We start from the raw sequence: 15,119 nt of genomic DNA on the forward strand, positions 1-15,119 counted from the left end.
AAGTTCATTTTCCAAAGTCAAATCCACCAAACAAGGTGTGTTCTGAGAAGTCTATCTTTGATTTGCAATTCTTATACCCTCTTTTGTCTTTCCCTGATTGGTAACCTTTTTTTTTCCTTTAACTAGTTTTTTATTTATCCTTATGTTTTTTAAATATGTAAGTACATATGTACATATTATGTTTTCTTTTTTTGTTTGATGAAAAGTAACATACACATATACACTGTGCACTTTAGTGTTTGGAAGAGATAATTTTTAATTTGGTGGTTGTAGGTCTGGTGCTGGTAATACAAAAGGAAGGTGGTAGTTGAAATGTGCTTTATGTGCATAGAAGGAAATTGTTTATTAGATGACTGCTTCATGGGGTGCCTGGGTGGCTCAGTCGTTAAGTGTCTGCCTTCAGCTCGGGTAGCGAGCTCAGGGTCCTGGGATCGAGCCCCCGCATCAGGCTCCCTGCTCCATGTGAAGCCTGCTTCCACTGCTCCTCCAGCTTGTGTTCCCTCTCTCGCTGTCTCTGTCAAATAAATAAATAAAATCTAAAAAAAAAAAAAAAAGATGACTGCTTCATATTTGATTCCTCCCCTTTTTCCCCCTGTAGATAGCATAGCTTTTTTTGTTATCTCTTAAATCTGTGTGACTCTTCCTGTTCCTCATAAGCCAGATAATAGGCTATTGTTCATTACACAGGTTGATTACCGTGACCTTTCTACTTTTTATTCTACCTATTTCTCAGATAAATCCTGTTGCCATTGTCTTTTCTCATATTTCGGTGAGAAAAATTTTCTTTCATGTCATTCTTCTCCTTATATTCTTTTGTGGATGTCATGAATTATTTACCCAATACTGAGTCTGTCTTCCACTGACCTTTTATTTTCCCTCCTTGACCCTACTTCAACCTGAGTTACATATTGCTTTCAATTGTATCCACTAAATACTGTTCTCTTTACTATATTGATTTTCTTTAGGCTCTCCCTGAATGCAGTTCCCATTTTCCATTTCTGTTTCATGAAATCCTTCCCTTATTAAATCCCCCAACCCTGTCAGTTCAAATGTGGTCCTCATTTAGCACCTAAATTTTTTAAAACCTTAAAGTATTAAATAATTGTAGAGAACAAAAGCCCATCAGTAATCCCACCACTGTATCACAATAGCACTTTCCATTTTATGTATTAATGCCTTTTTATGTATTTGGAATAAAAAACCCATATTCCATTTGGTATCATACTTTTTCATAAAACATTCTATTTTTCTAAATTACCCTAATTATTTGCAATGCTATTTAATATTTCTATTACTATTGCAGCTTATTAAATTCTCTCAAAGTTGGGTATTTAGAGTATTTCTCGATTTTGATATTATAGATTTACCTATAGCAAACATCTTTGTGAATTTAATTGAGCCCTCTCTTTTCTTAGTACTGGCTCTCAGCAGCAGGATTACCAAATCAGAGGGTTGGAATTTTTTTTTTTAATAAGTACTCCATGAATTTTTTTTTTTTTTTAAGATTTTATTTACTTATTTGACAGAGAGCACAGAGGGAGAATGAGAGGGAGAAGCAGGCTCCCCACTGAGCAGGGAGCCCCACGTGGGGCTTGATCCCAAGACCCCTGGGGTCATGACCTGAGCCAGAGGCAGACACTTAACCAACTGAGCCACCCAGGCACCCCGAGGGATGGAGTTTTTTTAGTAGAGGTTGCTAAAAGTTATATTTTAGTTCCTGAACTATATCATCTTAGAATATTTTACTAGTATGTGTCCACTATGAAGTCTTTGTTCCTCCTGTTTACAAAAATTGGGGGGAGGGAGTATAATTTCTAAGATTAAGAAAATTTTTGAATGGCATACTGTTTAACCAGTCAGTTGTTTAATACCTGGTTTTTTCCTTTAATCTCTATAAGACAAAACACAGGTAATATTCTTACAGTTACAGATCTTCTTTCCCCTTCACTTATATGACTTTTTTTTTTTTAATGTGTTTTGGGCTTCATTCTTTCCTTGGGGCTCATGTTAAAACTCCAAGTAGTTCATGTTTATTCAGAATTACCAATGTAGCCTGAACTGTATTTAATTTCTCCAAATATGGCCTATTATGTTTGCTTCAGTGGTATTCACTGTAGCCTATATTCTTTTGGCATTCAGATGTTTGATTGTTATGGAGCCCTGGGTTATTAATATATAACTTGAATTGCAAATTCGATAAGTAATTGAATAACTTTACATAAATCTGACTGAGCAATTTGTTTTTAATAAGAAAATTTATTATCTCATAAAACCAAAAGTCCGGAAGCAGAGAAGTCCAATTAAGTTAAATAGTAGCTCACTGGAGCCATCAAGAAGTTTCTTCTAGGCTTTCCTTGGTGTGTCAGCTTTTTTCTGAGGTAGCTCACATCATGGTTGCAGGATGAGTGCAACAATTTCATGTATTGCATCCAGATATGACAACGGGCACAGGAAGAAGAGACAGTCCCCTTTTGTGAGTCTCTCTTAGGAAAGAGAATACCTTTCCCAGAAGTTCCCAGGAGAAGGATCTTGTGTCTTGTTGGCCACAACTGTGTCATAAACCCAACCTAAATTAGTCCCTGGCAAGAGGAATGGAGCCATCATGACTGGCTTAGATCAGTTGGAAATTGCCCTCTAGGGCTGATTTGGGGCCCTCCAAAAAATAAATGGTAGTACCCAGGGAGGTGGATCCTTTTGAGGGGAGAAAATGGGTTTTTGTTAGAAAGGACAAAAGGCAGAGGAGAAAGAAAATTAACCAAGCAACTAAGAGTATATGCTGCATTAGGTTATTTAGTAAATGGTTTTAGAAGAATTGATTTTTTAATTTGGTCTTGTACCTATCAGTGAGGTTAAATTGGTTAATAGAATTGTTCAAATACCTTTTTTTAATCTTTTTTTTTGGTCTACTTGTAATATCAGTTACTGAGAGAGGAGTGTAAAAATCTCCCAACTATCACTGCGGCCTTGTGCATTTCTCTTTTCAACACTGTCAGTTTTTGTCTCATGTATTTTGATCTCTTTTATTGGGTGCATGCACATTTAGGATTGTTGTCTTTTTAAAAAAATTTTTTTATTAGTGAAGTATAGTTGACTTTTGTTTCTTCTTGATGAAGTCACGTCCTTTTTATAAAGCATTGCTTTTTTCCTCTGGTAATACTTCTTGTTTTAATGTCTACCTTTTCTGATATTAATGTAGCCATCCAACTTTCTTTCTTTCTTTTTTTTTTAAAGATTTTATTTAATTTTATTTATTTATTTGACAGAGAGAGAGAGACAGCTAGAGAAGGAACACAAGTAAGGGGAGTGGGAGAGGGAGAAGCAGACTCCTGGCTGAGCAGGGAGCCCGATGCGGGGCTCGATCCCAAGATCCTGGGATCATGACCTGAGCCGAAGGCAGACACTTAATGACTGAGCCACCCAGGCGCCCCATACAGCTTTCTTATAATTAGTGTTTGCATGATATATCTTTTTTCATCCTTTTACTTTTAACCCATCTGTCCTTTGTGTTTAAGATGCATCTCTTGGGGCACCTGGCTGGCTCAGTCAGTAGAGCATGCGACTCGATCTTGGAGTTGTAAGTTTGAGCCCCACGTTGGGTATAGAGGTTACTTAAAAATAAAATCTTTAAAAAAAAAATAAATAAAATGTATCTCTTATGAACATTATATAGTTAAGGCTTACTTTTTTAAAATCCGTGACCATCTCTGCCTTTTAATTGAATTACTGAGTCTATTTACATTTAATGTAATTATCAGTATGATTGAATTCAAGTTCTACTATCTTGATAATTGTTTTTTATTTATCCTCTCTGTTCTTTGTTTCCTTTTCCCTCTTTTCTCATCTCCTGGATTTATTGATTTTTTCAAAAAAAGAATTTCATTTTATCTCTTCCACTGGCTTCTTACAGGCTTCTTAGCTGTGTGTGTGTGTGTGTGTGTGTGTATACTTTTTTTTATACTTTTGAAATAGTTCTAGAGTTGGGTTTCAACCTTCACGTATGGACATTTTGGGCCAGATAATTATTTGCTATGAGGGGCTAACCTGCATATTATAGGACATTTAATAGCATTTCTCACCTCTGCCTATTACTAGATACTGGTAGCTATAGCCCCTGTCGTGACAATGAAAAATGTCTCCAGTGATTGCCACCGCTGGAAGTAGGAAGGGGCAAGCTGCCCTTGGTTGAGAACTCAGCTCTAGAGCTTACATTATGCGTTTTTAATTTGTAGCAGTCTGTCTTGAAGTAATATACCACTTCCCATATTGTGTTAGAATCTTCCAATAGTACTCTTCTGTTTTCTCTCTCTCATCCTGTGCTATGGTTGTCCTTCATTTTAATTCTATGCGTTACAAACTCCACATTGCACTGCTATTATTTTTGCTTTAAACAGTCAATTTCCTGTTAAAGACATAACAAAAGAGGAGTAAAAATTCTTTTATATTTACCAAGCTCATCTTGTACTTTTCCTACTCTAGCCCTGGGATCAGCCATTTTCCCAAGGAACCCTGATTCCTTTTAGTGGAAAGTAATAATTAGCTAGAATCTGGGTGCTAGGTATTCTACTGCTATGTTATGTGTGTATATTTATACGCACACATATTTATATCTATGTTTATTTCTATATAATGAAAACTGTGGGTTCATACTCATGTATCTAATTTCAATCAAACAACTCTAGTTTTCTCCATTCCCTTCTTCAATAGTGAAAAACCTAACTTCCATTATCTTTTATTTACTTATTTTATCAGTTCCCCGGTATGCAACCAGTCTGTTGTTGTTGCTCTTGCCCCCATCTCCATGCAGATGCCTTTCTCACTCCACTCAGGCTCTGACATCCTGCAGACTCCTGCGTCACCCCACCTGTCTCTGACACTCTCCCCACATCACCCTTCTGCATGGATGCCAGTCTCACCCTTCTCAGCTCTAACACCTGTGACAGGCTGCCCTCCCACCCAGAAGGCCTTTTCATTTCTTTTGGATTCTGATACTACCTTAGCCACCCCTTCCAGTAGACATTCTGCTCAAGCTTTGAGACTCTCTGTTAGGTAGCTCACACTCATGGAACTCCTCTCTGTCTTACTTGGGCTGTAACTCTACATGTGTGCTGTCTCCTGAGTTTCCCAGCATGGACACCCTCCTCATCTTACTCTGATTTCCATGCTAGCCCTGTTTCTGCAGTGGGCTCTGACATTTCATGCTAAGCCACTCTTCTGTTTAGCTGCCTAGTTGTTCATCTTGCTTTGCACCAGCTGACAACTTTAGTGCTGAATTGTTTGGGAAACAAAGGGCAAAAGGAAGAGGACCTTTCACTTGTTAAAACAAAAATAGCTTTCATTACAGTTTGTAATAATAGATTTGTATAATCATTTGATTATATTCTCTTGTAACCTTTCTGAGGGTAAGGACAGTTTCATGGATACAATATAGTTTCCCAAGGATCTAGCATAAAGTTCGTGCTCAGTAAATTTTTACTGAATGAACAAATAGTCAGGTTAAGTACTTCAGTCAGATCATACAGCTGTTAATGTGTTTATATGTTGAAGGCATGATTTGGACATACTTCTCAGATTCTAAAGTTATCCTGACTGCTTTTACATCACATACTTTTACTGTAAAAAACTATTTGGAGAACAGAGGGAGTTTACCATGTACAGAGTTTATCTCAATGCAGGAATTCATTATAAATTTAGTATAAAGGTTAGAGCTTTTAAATCGTTTAAAAATAGTATCTTTCACTTGTATAAAACTTTATATTCATTGAGTCATAAAATGTTGGTGCCAAACGGGGCTCCAGAGATAATCTTGTTCAGCACAACTAAGCAGTATAACACAGACATGTCAAATACTAGTATTTGGAGAGGGTTGGGTTTGGGTGAGGTGAGAGAATGTGTAGGTAATGTGGGTAAGCCCTCCCGGTGATTCTGATTACACCTTTTGTCTCTCAAAGTAGTCCTCAGTCTGTGATTTTACCTGATCCACACAGCAACCCTTAGAGACCTATAGGGCAAGGAAAATTCAACAGATGGGGGAGCTGAGGCCCCTGGGAATCAGAATGACTTCTCAAGGTTTCTTTTCCATCTTTATCATTCTCCAGAACATTTTAGATAGGAATGTGATATTGTTTAAAATTTTTTCTATAATGCAATGTAATTGTTCATAATGAAGGTTATGGAAGAAGAAGGTATGAAATAGTCTAAGAATTTGACAATTGAGCTATTAATTTATGAGTTTCATTTCATTTCAGCAGTGCTCAAAAAGTTGATGAGTTATATTCCAGGTTGTTAGGTAAATTAAATCATTTATAGATAATAGTCCTGTTTTGTTATTGAAGAATTATAAGAAAATTACTGAGGAAATATCTGGGAGAGGGGAGAATTTCTCTCAAACTCGTACATCTTTAGTGGAAGTTACTGGTACTCCTTACCTATGCATGCTGCTAATATTAGCATTGCCCTGAGAAGCAGTGTCTTAATTCCATATGTCATTAGAATTGTCTTGCTATGGATGTATTGAGTATGCCCACTTGTAATTTTTCACAGGTTACTTAGTGACCCAGTTAGAGTTCTCAAGAAATGACTTTAATTTATAGATCATCAGAAATGAGATCTAGAAAAGCTACTTTGCCATGCTGAATAGTTCAAAAGATGAATGTTTCAGTGTGAAATATTTTCCTTGACTTATATAAATTGACTTATTGGAACCTAAAAAGTAATATTTCAAAAATGTATTACAAATAAGATTCAAAACTTAGTTTGCTGTGTTCTTATATTATTCACATTTAGAACCTGTATTTTCCAACAGAAAATTTATTGAGAGACAAGTGAGTATCCTTCCTGTTATTTTATCTTTCACTCTTAACTTTCACCAAGGGAAAATCAATTTTTTTGAGTGTGAGAGCAATGATACCTTCCTTGCAAAGTTGGAGGACTGTATGTCAAATATGTAAATACCACATATTATGTATGACATTTAATAGGTGCTTAATCATTGTTTTTATTGATTTACCTAGTCTTTATCATCTACTACAAGAAGTAGCTTCAACTGTGCTTTACTATTAAATTCTTTCCCCCTACTCTTCTACAGGCGTATCTACATCAGCGATCAAAATGGCATCAACCAGACTTCCTTCCCCCAAAAGTTTAGTAGGTGCCCCAACTCAGATTCTTGCACAGTTTCCTAAACAGCATCAACAGTCTCCTAAGCAGCAGTTACATCAAGTGCAGCAACAGACCCAGCAACAGGTGGCCCAACCTGCTCCAGTATCTCATCAGCAACAGCCTCAGCAATCTCCTTTGCCACCTGGTATCAAGCCTACCATTCAAATCAAACAGGAGTCAGGTAACTGGAAAATGTTTATAAGATGTAATTCTTCCTTAGTCACTACTTCTCTGAAGACTGTGAGTGTATATGGATATACAGTTCCCTCAAGCACCAGAATTTTAATTCCAAAATATGTTTTGAGAGTCTCCTGTTTGAAATACTTATATAAAGAACTGGAGCTTGGGAATAGAAATGAGAAAAAAAGCAATTTGCTCAGCAGGAACAGTTATTTTCAATGAACTCTCCAGGGAGATAAGGAAGCTGAGGAAGCAAACCCAGATTTTAAAATTATACTCTGGATGCATTGGGGTTATAGAAAGTAGGCAGTCGAAAAATTAGTCTGGAGAGTTTTATGTTAGAATGCTATATTATGAATTTGGCATAAAATTGTATGAGCAGAGGTGCTAAGATTGTAAGACATTGTGTACAATGAAGAAGTTTGTGGAATAATAATTTAGGAGTTTATTGAAAGCATCTCTAGCACAGTGGGAACTCAGAAGTAGGAGTCAATTAGTGTAAGTTACTGAATCATAAAAGTATTGAATAGAAAAGCAAGTAGGATGGGGGTTCAAACACAGGGAAATTAAAAAGACTCTCAATATACTTAATATCTTTAAGAAATGGAAATGGCTTTTTTTCTTCCTCCAATGAGTCTGGACTTTATTTGGTGGTAAAAGAAGCATTTGAAGATGCTGACATTTTCAGATTTGTTTTTTGATAGGAACATTTTATTACTAGTTTTGAGATATGACTGACATATCTCAAACATTGTATTACTTATAGGTGTACAACATAATGATTTCTTTATATATTTCAAAATGATTACAATAAATTTAGTTAACATCCATTATTACACATAGTAACATTTCATTTTCTGTGATGAGAACTTTTAAGATTTATTCTCTAAGCAACTTTCAAATATAGTACAGTATTGTTAACTATAGTCACCATACTGTAGGTTACATGCTCAGGATTTATTTATCTTATAACTGGAAGTTTATACCTTCTGACCACCTTTACCCATTTTGGCCAGCCCTCCACCACCTGCCTCTGGCAAACATCAATATTCTTTGTATCTGTGAGTCCTTTTTTTGTTTGTTTTTTTAAAGATTCTACATGTAAGTGAGATCATTCAGTATGTGTCTTTCTCTGTCTTACTTCACTTAACATGATACCCTCAGGGTCCATTCACATTGTTGCAAATGACAGGATTTCTTTCTTTCTTTTTAGTTTTTATTTTAATTCGTTAGTTAACAAACAGTGTTGTATTAGTTTCAGGTGTACAATATAGTGGTTCTACAATTCCACTTATCACCTGGTGCTCATCACAACAAGTGCACCCCTTAATCCCCATCACCTATTTAACCCATCCCCCCCACCCACCTCCCTTCTGGTAACCATCAGTTTGTTCTCTATAGTTAAGAGTCTGTTTCTAAGTTTCTCTCTCTCTCTCCCTCTGTCTCTCTCTTTCCCTTTGCTCATTTGTTTTGTTTCTTAAATTCCACATTTCAGTGAAACCCTACATTATTTGTCTTTCTCCAACTGACTTATTTTGCATTATATTCTTTAGCTCCATTCATGTTGTTGTAAATGGCCAGATTTCATTCTTCTTTATGGCTGAGTAATATTCCATTGTGTACACACACACACACACACACACAACATCTTCCTTCTCCATTCATCTATCAATGGACACTTTGGCTGCTTCCATAGTTTAGCTATTGAAAATAATGCTGCAGTAAACATAGAGGTGCATGTATCCCTTCAAATTAGTGCTTTTATATTCTCTGGGTAAATATACCCAATAGTGCGATTGTTACATCATAGGGTAGTTCTATTTTTAACTTTCTGAGAAACCTCCATACTGTCTTCCACAGTGGCTACACCAGTTTACATTCCCAACCAACAGTGCATGAGGGTCCTTGCCAACAATTCTTTCTTATGTTTTTGATTTTAGCCATTCTGGCAGGTGTGAGGTGATATCTCATTGTAGTTTGGATTTGCATTTCCTTGAGAATAAGTGATGATGAGCATCTTTTCATGTGTCTGTTGGCCATCTGAATGTCTTTTTTTGGAGAAATGTCTGTTCGTGTCTTCTGTCCTTTTTTTAATTGGATTATTTGTTTTTTAGGTGTTGAGTTTTATAAGTTCTTTATATATTTTGGATATTAACCCTTTATCAGATATGTCATTTGCAAATATCTTCTCCCATTCCATAGCTTTTAGTTTTGTTGATGTTTCCTTCACTGTCACTATGTAGAAGCCTGTTATTTTGATGTAGTCCCCAAGTTTATTTTTGCTTTTTGTTTCCCTTGCTTCAGGAGACATATCTAGAAAAAAATTGTTACAACCAATGTCAGAGAAGTTACTACCTGTGTTCCCTTCTAGGATTTTTATGGTTTCAGGTCTCACATTTAGGTCTGTAATCCATTTGAATTTATTTTTGTGTATGGTGTAAGAAAGTGGTCCGGTTTCTTTTTCTTTCTTTTTTTTTTTTTTTTTAAGATTTTATTTATTTATTTGAGATAGAGAGAGAGAGAGAGAGAGAGCACCAGCGGGGGACAGAGGGAGAGCCAGGCTCCCCACTGAGCAGGGAACCTGATGCAGGGCTCAATCCCAGGACCCAGGATCATGACCTGAGCTGAAGGCAGATGTTTAACCGACTGAGCCACCCAGGACCCTGAAAGTGGTCGAGTTTCATTCTTTTGCATATTGCTGCCCAGTTTTCCCCATACCATTTGTTCAAGAGACTGTATTTTTCCCGTTGGATATTCTTTCCTGCTTTGTCAAAGATTAATTGATTTGTGGGTATATTTCTGAGTTTTCTGTTCTGTTCCATTGATTTGTATGTCTATTTTTGTGCCAGTACCGTACTGTTTTGATATCTACAGCTTTGTAATATAACTTGAAATCTGGAATTGTGATGCCTCCAGCTTTGCTTTTCTTTTTCACGATTGCTTTGGCTATTCAGGGTCTTTTGTGGTTCCATACAAATTTTAGGATTGTCCTAGCTCTGTGAAAAATGCTGGTGGTATTTTGATAGGGATTGGATTAAATGCGTAGATTGCTTTGAGTAGTATAGACATTTTAACAATATTTGGTCTTTCAATCCATGAACATGGAACGTCTTTCCATTTCTTTCTGTCATCTTCAATTTCATCAGTGTTTTACAGTTTTCAGAGTATAGCTCTTTTACCTCTTTGGTTAGTTTTATTCCTAGGTATCTTGTTGTTTTGGGTGCAATTATAAATGGGATTGTTTCTTAATTTCTTTTTTGCAGCTTCATTATTGGTGTATAGAAATGCAACAGATTTCTGTTTTTGTATCCTGTGAATTTACTGTGTTTTTTGTATCCTGTGAATTTACCGACTTCATATATTAGTTCTAGCAGGTTTTTTTGGAGTCTTTCAGGTTTTCTATATAGAGTGTCATGTCATCTGCAAATAATGAAAGTTTGACTTCTTCCTTACTGATTTAGATGCCTTTTGTTTCTTTTTGTTGTCTGATTGCTGTGGCTAGGACTTCTATGTTGGATAAAAGTGGTGAGAGTAGACATCCTTGCCTTGTTCCTGACCTTAGGGGAAAAGCTCTCAGTTTTTCCCCACTGAGTATGATGTTTGCTGTGGGTTTTTCATATATGGTCTTTAATATGTTGACGTATGTTCCCTCTAAACCTTTGTTGAAGGCTTTTACCATGAATGGATGTTATACTTTGTCAAGTGCCTTTTCTGCATCTACTGAAATGATTATATGGTTCTTATCCTTTCTCTTATTAATGTGATGTATCACATTGATTGATTTGCAAATCTTGAATCACTCTTGCAACAGGAATAAATCCCACTTGATGGTGGTGAATGATTTTTTTCATGTATTGTTGGATGCAGTTTGCTAGTATTTTGTTGAGGATTTTTGCATCTATGTTCATCAGAAATATTGGCCTATAGTTCTTTTTTTTTTTTTTCCTGGTGTCTTTATCTGGTTTTGGTATCAGGGTAATGCTTGTCTTATTCCAAAAATGAATTTTTAATCATCTCTTTTGAACAGCAAGGGTAGGAGATACTAAAAAATTTCTAGTGAGCACAAGGTATAGTTAATTATACAAAATCTAGTGTGGCTATATGATATTATATATTTATTATATTGTCTGGATTCTCTTTTATTCCATGTGAAAATGCTTAGAAAAGCTTTTCTAGATTGACTCAAAAACCTCAGTCTTCTAATCCTGTTTTCCCCATCTGTCTTAAGTTCCTCAATTGTAGAGTCTTATGCCATGACTGCTTTAAGAAGTCTAACCATCATAGTTATAGGAGGAATATGTTAGTAATAAAGTCCCACTAGTAGCTCTGGGTTGTTCACTCATACTAGATTTTGATTCAGTCTAGTTTATCATCAGTTTTTCCTCTTATGGATCATGTCTTTGGTATCAGTTCAAAGAACTTTGCATAGCTCTAGGTTTTAACATTATTCTCCTGTTTTTTTCTCTAAAAGTTTTATAGTTTTATCTAAGTCATAATCTATTTTGAGTGAATTTTTATATAATTGTGAGGTTTAGGTCAAGGTTAATTTTTTTTTGCCTGTGGATGTAATTGCTTTTGCACCCTTTGTTGAAAAGGCTATCAAACTCTATTGAATTGCTTTGGCATCTTTGTCAGAAATCAGTTGGGCATATTTGTGTGGGTTTATTTTTAGGTACTCCATTTGTTCCATTGATCTTTGTGTCTGTCTCTCTGTTAGTACCATACTGTCTTGATTATAATAGCTATATAGGAAGCTCTAATGTAGATAGAGTGATTCCTTCCACTTTATTTTTCTATTTCAAAATTATTTTAGCTATTCTAGTTTTGTTGCCTTTCTATATAAATTTAAGATTAAATGTATCTGTGTGTAGTAAAACTTTACTGGGATTTTCCTAGGAATTGCATTAAGCTTCTAGATGAGTTTAGGAAGAATTGACATTGTGTTGAGTTACCCAGTTCATGAACAGAGTGTGGCACTCCATTCATTTAGGTCTTCTTTCACTTTCATCAGTGTTTCACAGTTCTCAGTGTACAAATCCTATACATGTTTTGTTACGTTTATACTTAAGTATTTCATTTTCTCTGTGTTGTTTTATTTTCATTTCTATCTAGAGTGAGTTTGAACACTCTTTATGTTTGAGAGCCCTTTGTATTTTATTTTTTGTGTGCAGTCTGTATTCATTGTCCATACTTCTACTGTGATATTTTTCTCACCAATTTCTGGGAATTTTAATTATATCAGGATAATTAGCAAGCCTTGTGTGTGTTTCATGATTTGCAGAGATTTTCCTCCCCGTTTATCTGTCTGTTGTTCACTTTATTTATGGGAACTTCTGCTGTGTAGATCTTTTTTTGTTTTTATATAGTTGAATTTATCAGTATAGTCTTTAATGCTTCTAGATTTATAGGTTACAGTTCACATTTTTTACATTTAAATATTTTGCAATTTATCCCAGTATGAGGAATTGATTGTGTATTGCTAGTCTTGGGAAGTTGGTCTGTAGTTTTCTTTTTGTGTACAGTCTTTGTCAGGCTTTAGTTTAATGTTATGTGTGCTTTCAAGAAAGAATTGTAATGTTTTCCTTTTTAAAAATGCTTGGAATTTTTTTTTTAAAAAAAGCTTTATTAAGATATAATTTATCATTCAAATAACCATTCAAAGTGTACAGTTCAGTAGTATTTAGTATATTCACAGATATGTGTGACCATCGCCACATTGATTTTAGAACATTTTCATCACTTCGAAAAGAAACCCTGTAACCATTAGTTATCATTCTCTGCTCCCTATGACAGCCTCTCCAGCCCTAAGCAACCACTAATCTACTTTCTGTCTCTGGATTTTCATATGAATGGACTCATGTAATATGTGGTCTTTTGTGACTGGTTTCTTTCACTTAACAGTGTTTTCAAGGTACATACATGTATTGGTACTTCATTCCTTTTTATGGCCAAATACTATTTCACGTTTTGTTTATCCATTTGTCCATTGATATACATTTGGATTTTTTCCACCTGTTGGCTGTTACAAGTATATTCTGTGGAAAGCATTCATGTGTAAGTTTTTGGGTATTCAGTTCTCTTGTGTATATACCTTGGACTGGAATTGCTCAGCTGTATGGTAACTATGTATAATTGTTTGAGAAACTACTAGACTGTTTTCCAAAATGACTGTACCATTTTACATCTCCATTAGTGTATGAGGGTTCCAATTTCTCGTCCTCCTTTCCAACACCTGTTATTCTCTGACTTTCCGATTCTAGCCCTCCTGGTTTGTGTGAAGTGGTATTTCATTGTGGTTTTGATTTGCATTTTTCTGATGACTAATGATGTCAAACACCTTTTCCTGTGCTTATTGGCCCTTTTTATATCCTCCTTGGAGAAATATTTATTTATATCCTTAGTCCATTTTTAAATTGGGTTGTCTTTTTATCACTGAGTTGTAGTAGTTTTTTTTAGTTTATATATTTTAGATATTAAACCCTTATTAGAGATGTGATTTACAGATATTTCCTGCCATTCTGTTGGTTGTCTTTTCACTTTCTTGATGATGTCCTATTACAAAAGTTTTTCATTTTGGTGATGTCCAGTTTATTTTTTCTAATGTTGCTTATGCTTTTGGTGTCATATTTAAATATCTTTTACCAAATCCCTGATCATAAAGATTTATCTCTTTGTCTTTTTCTAAGTGTTTGATAGTTTTACCTCTTAAATTTAGGTCTTTGAGCCATTTTGAGTTAATTTTGTTATGATGTGAAGTAAGCCTCCCATTTCATTCTTTTGCATATGGCTATCCATTTGTTCCAGTACCATTTATTGAAAAGACTATCTCCCCCCCTCCCACCCCCGATGCTGAACTTGTTGAAAATCAGTCAACCACATGTGTGGGTTTGTTTCTGTACTCTCAATTCTGTTCCATTAATGTGTATGGGTATCCATATGCCTGTGCTGCATTGTTTTGGTTACCACTGATTTGTAGTACGTTTTGAAACCAGGAAGTGTAATTGCTATTATCTTGTTCTGTTTTTAAGGATTGTTTTGACTATTTGGGTCCCTTGCAATTCCATATGAATTTTGGAATCAGCTTATCAATTTCTATAAAGAAGTCAACTGAGATTCCGATAGGGATCGCATTGAATCTGTAGGTCAGTTTAGGAGTATTACCATCTTAATAATGTTAAATTTTTTGATCCATGAACATGAGATGTTTTCCCGTTTATTTAGATCTTCTTTAATTTATTTCAACAATGTTGTATGGTTTCTGGAGTATAAATTTTACACTTCTTTTGTTAAATTTATTCCTAAGTATTTTTTTGAAGCTACTGTAAATGAAATTGTTAATATCATTTTTTGGATTATTCGTTGCTAATTTATACAAATGCAGCTGATTTTTGTGTTGATTTAATACCCTGTACCTTTGCTGAACTCGTTTTTTAGCTCTAATAGTTATAGGTGAATTTCTTAGGATTTCCTATATAAAAGATCATGTCATCTACAAATAGAGATGATTTCTGCTGTTACAGTCTGGATGCCTTGTATTTCTTTTTCTTGCCTAATTTCCCTGACTAGAGTCTCTAGTAAAATGTTGAGTATAACTGTCAAGAGTGAACATCAAAGTTTTGTTCCTTGTTCCTCCTTTTCATAGAACTTCCTTTAGTGTCTGTTGTAAGGCAACACATTGTTACTAGCAACAGATTCCCTCTATTTTTGTTTATCTGGTAAAGTCTTTATTTTGCCTTCATTTCTGAAAGATAGCTTTGCTGGATATTGGATTCTTGGTTGGC

General features: G+C 35.3%; 1 protein-coding gene across 4 annotated transcripts in view; it reads left to right on the plus strand.

Annotated features, from left to right (window-relative positions):
- The window catches only part of EMSY (EMSY transcriptional repressor, BRCA2 interacting), an 89,234-nt gene that overhangs the window by 33,895 nt on the left and 40,220 nt on the right, over window positions 1-15,119 (plus strand). For all 4 annotated transcript variants that reach the window (XM_044919218.1, XM_021704634.2, XM_021704635.2 and 1 more), the window contains one exon: window positions 7,085-7,339. In XM_044919218.1, coding sequence (XP_044775153.1) covers window positions 7,085-7,339 — 255 coding nt within the window. The remainder of the gene's footprint in view (window positions 1-7,084; window positions 7,340-15,119) is intronic.

The sequence above is a fragment of the Neomonachus schauinslandi genome, chromosome 11 (assembly GCF_002201575.2).
Source record: "Neomonachus schauinslandi chromosome 11, ASM220157v2, whole genome shotgun sequence".
Classification (NCBI taxonomy): Eukaryota; Metazoa; Chordata; class Mammalia; order Carnivora; family Phocidae; genus Neomonachus; species Neomonachus schauinslandi.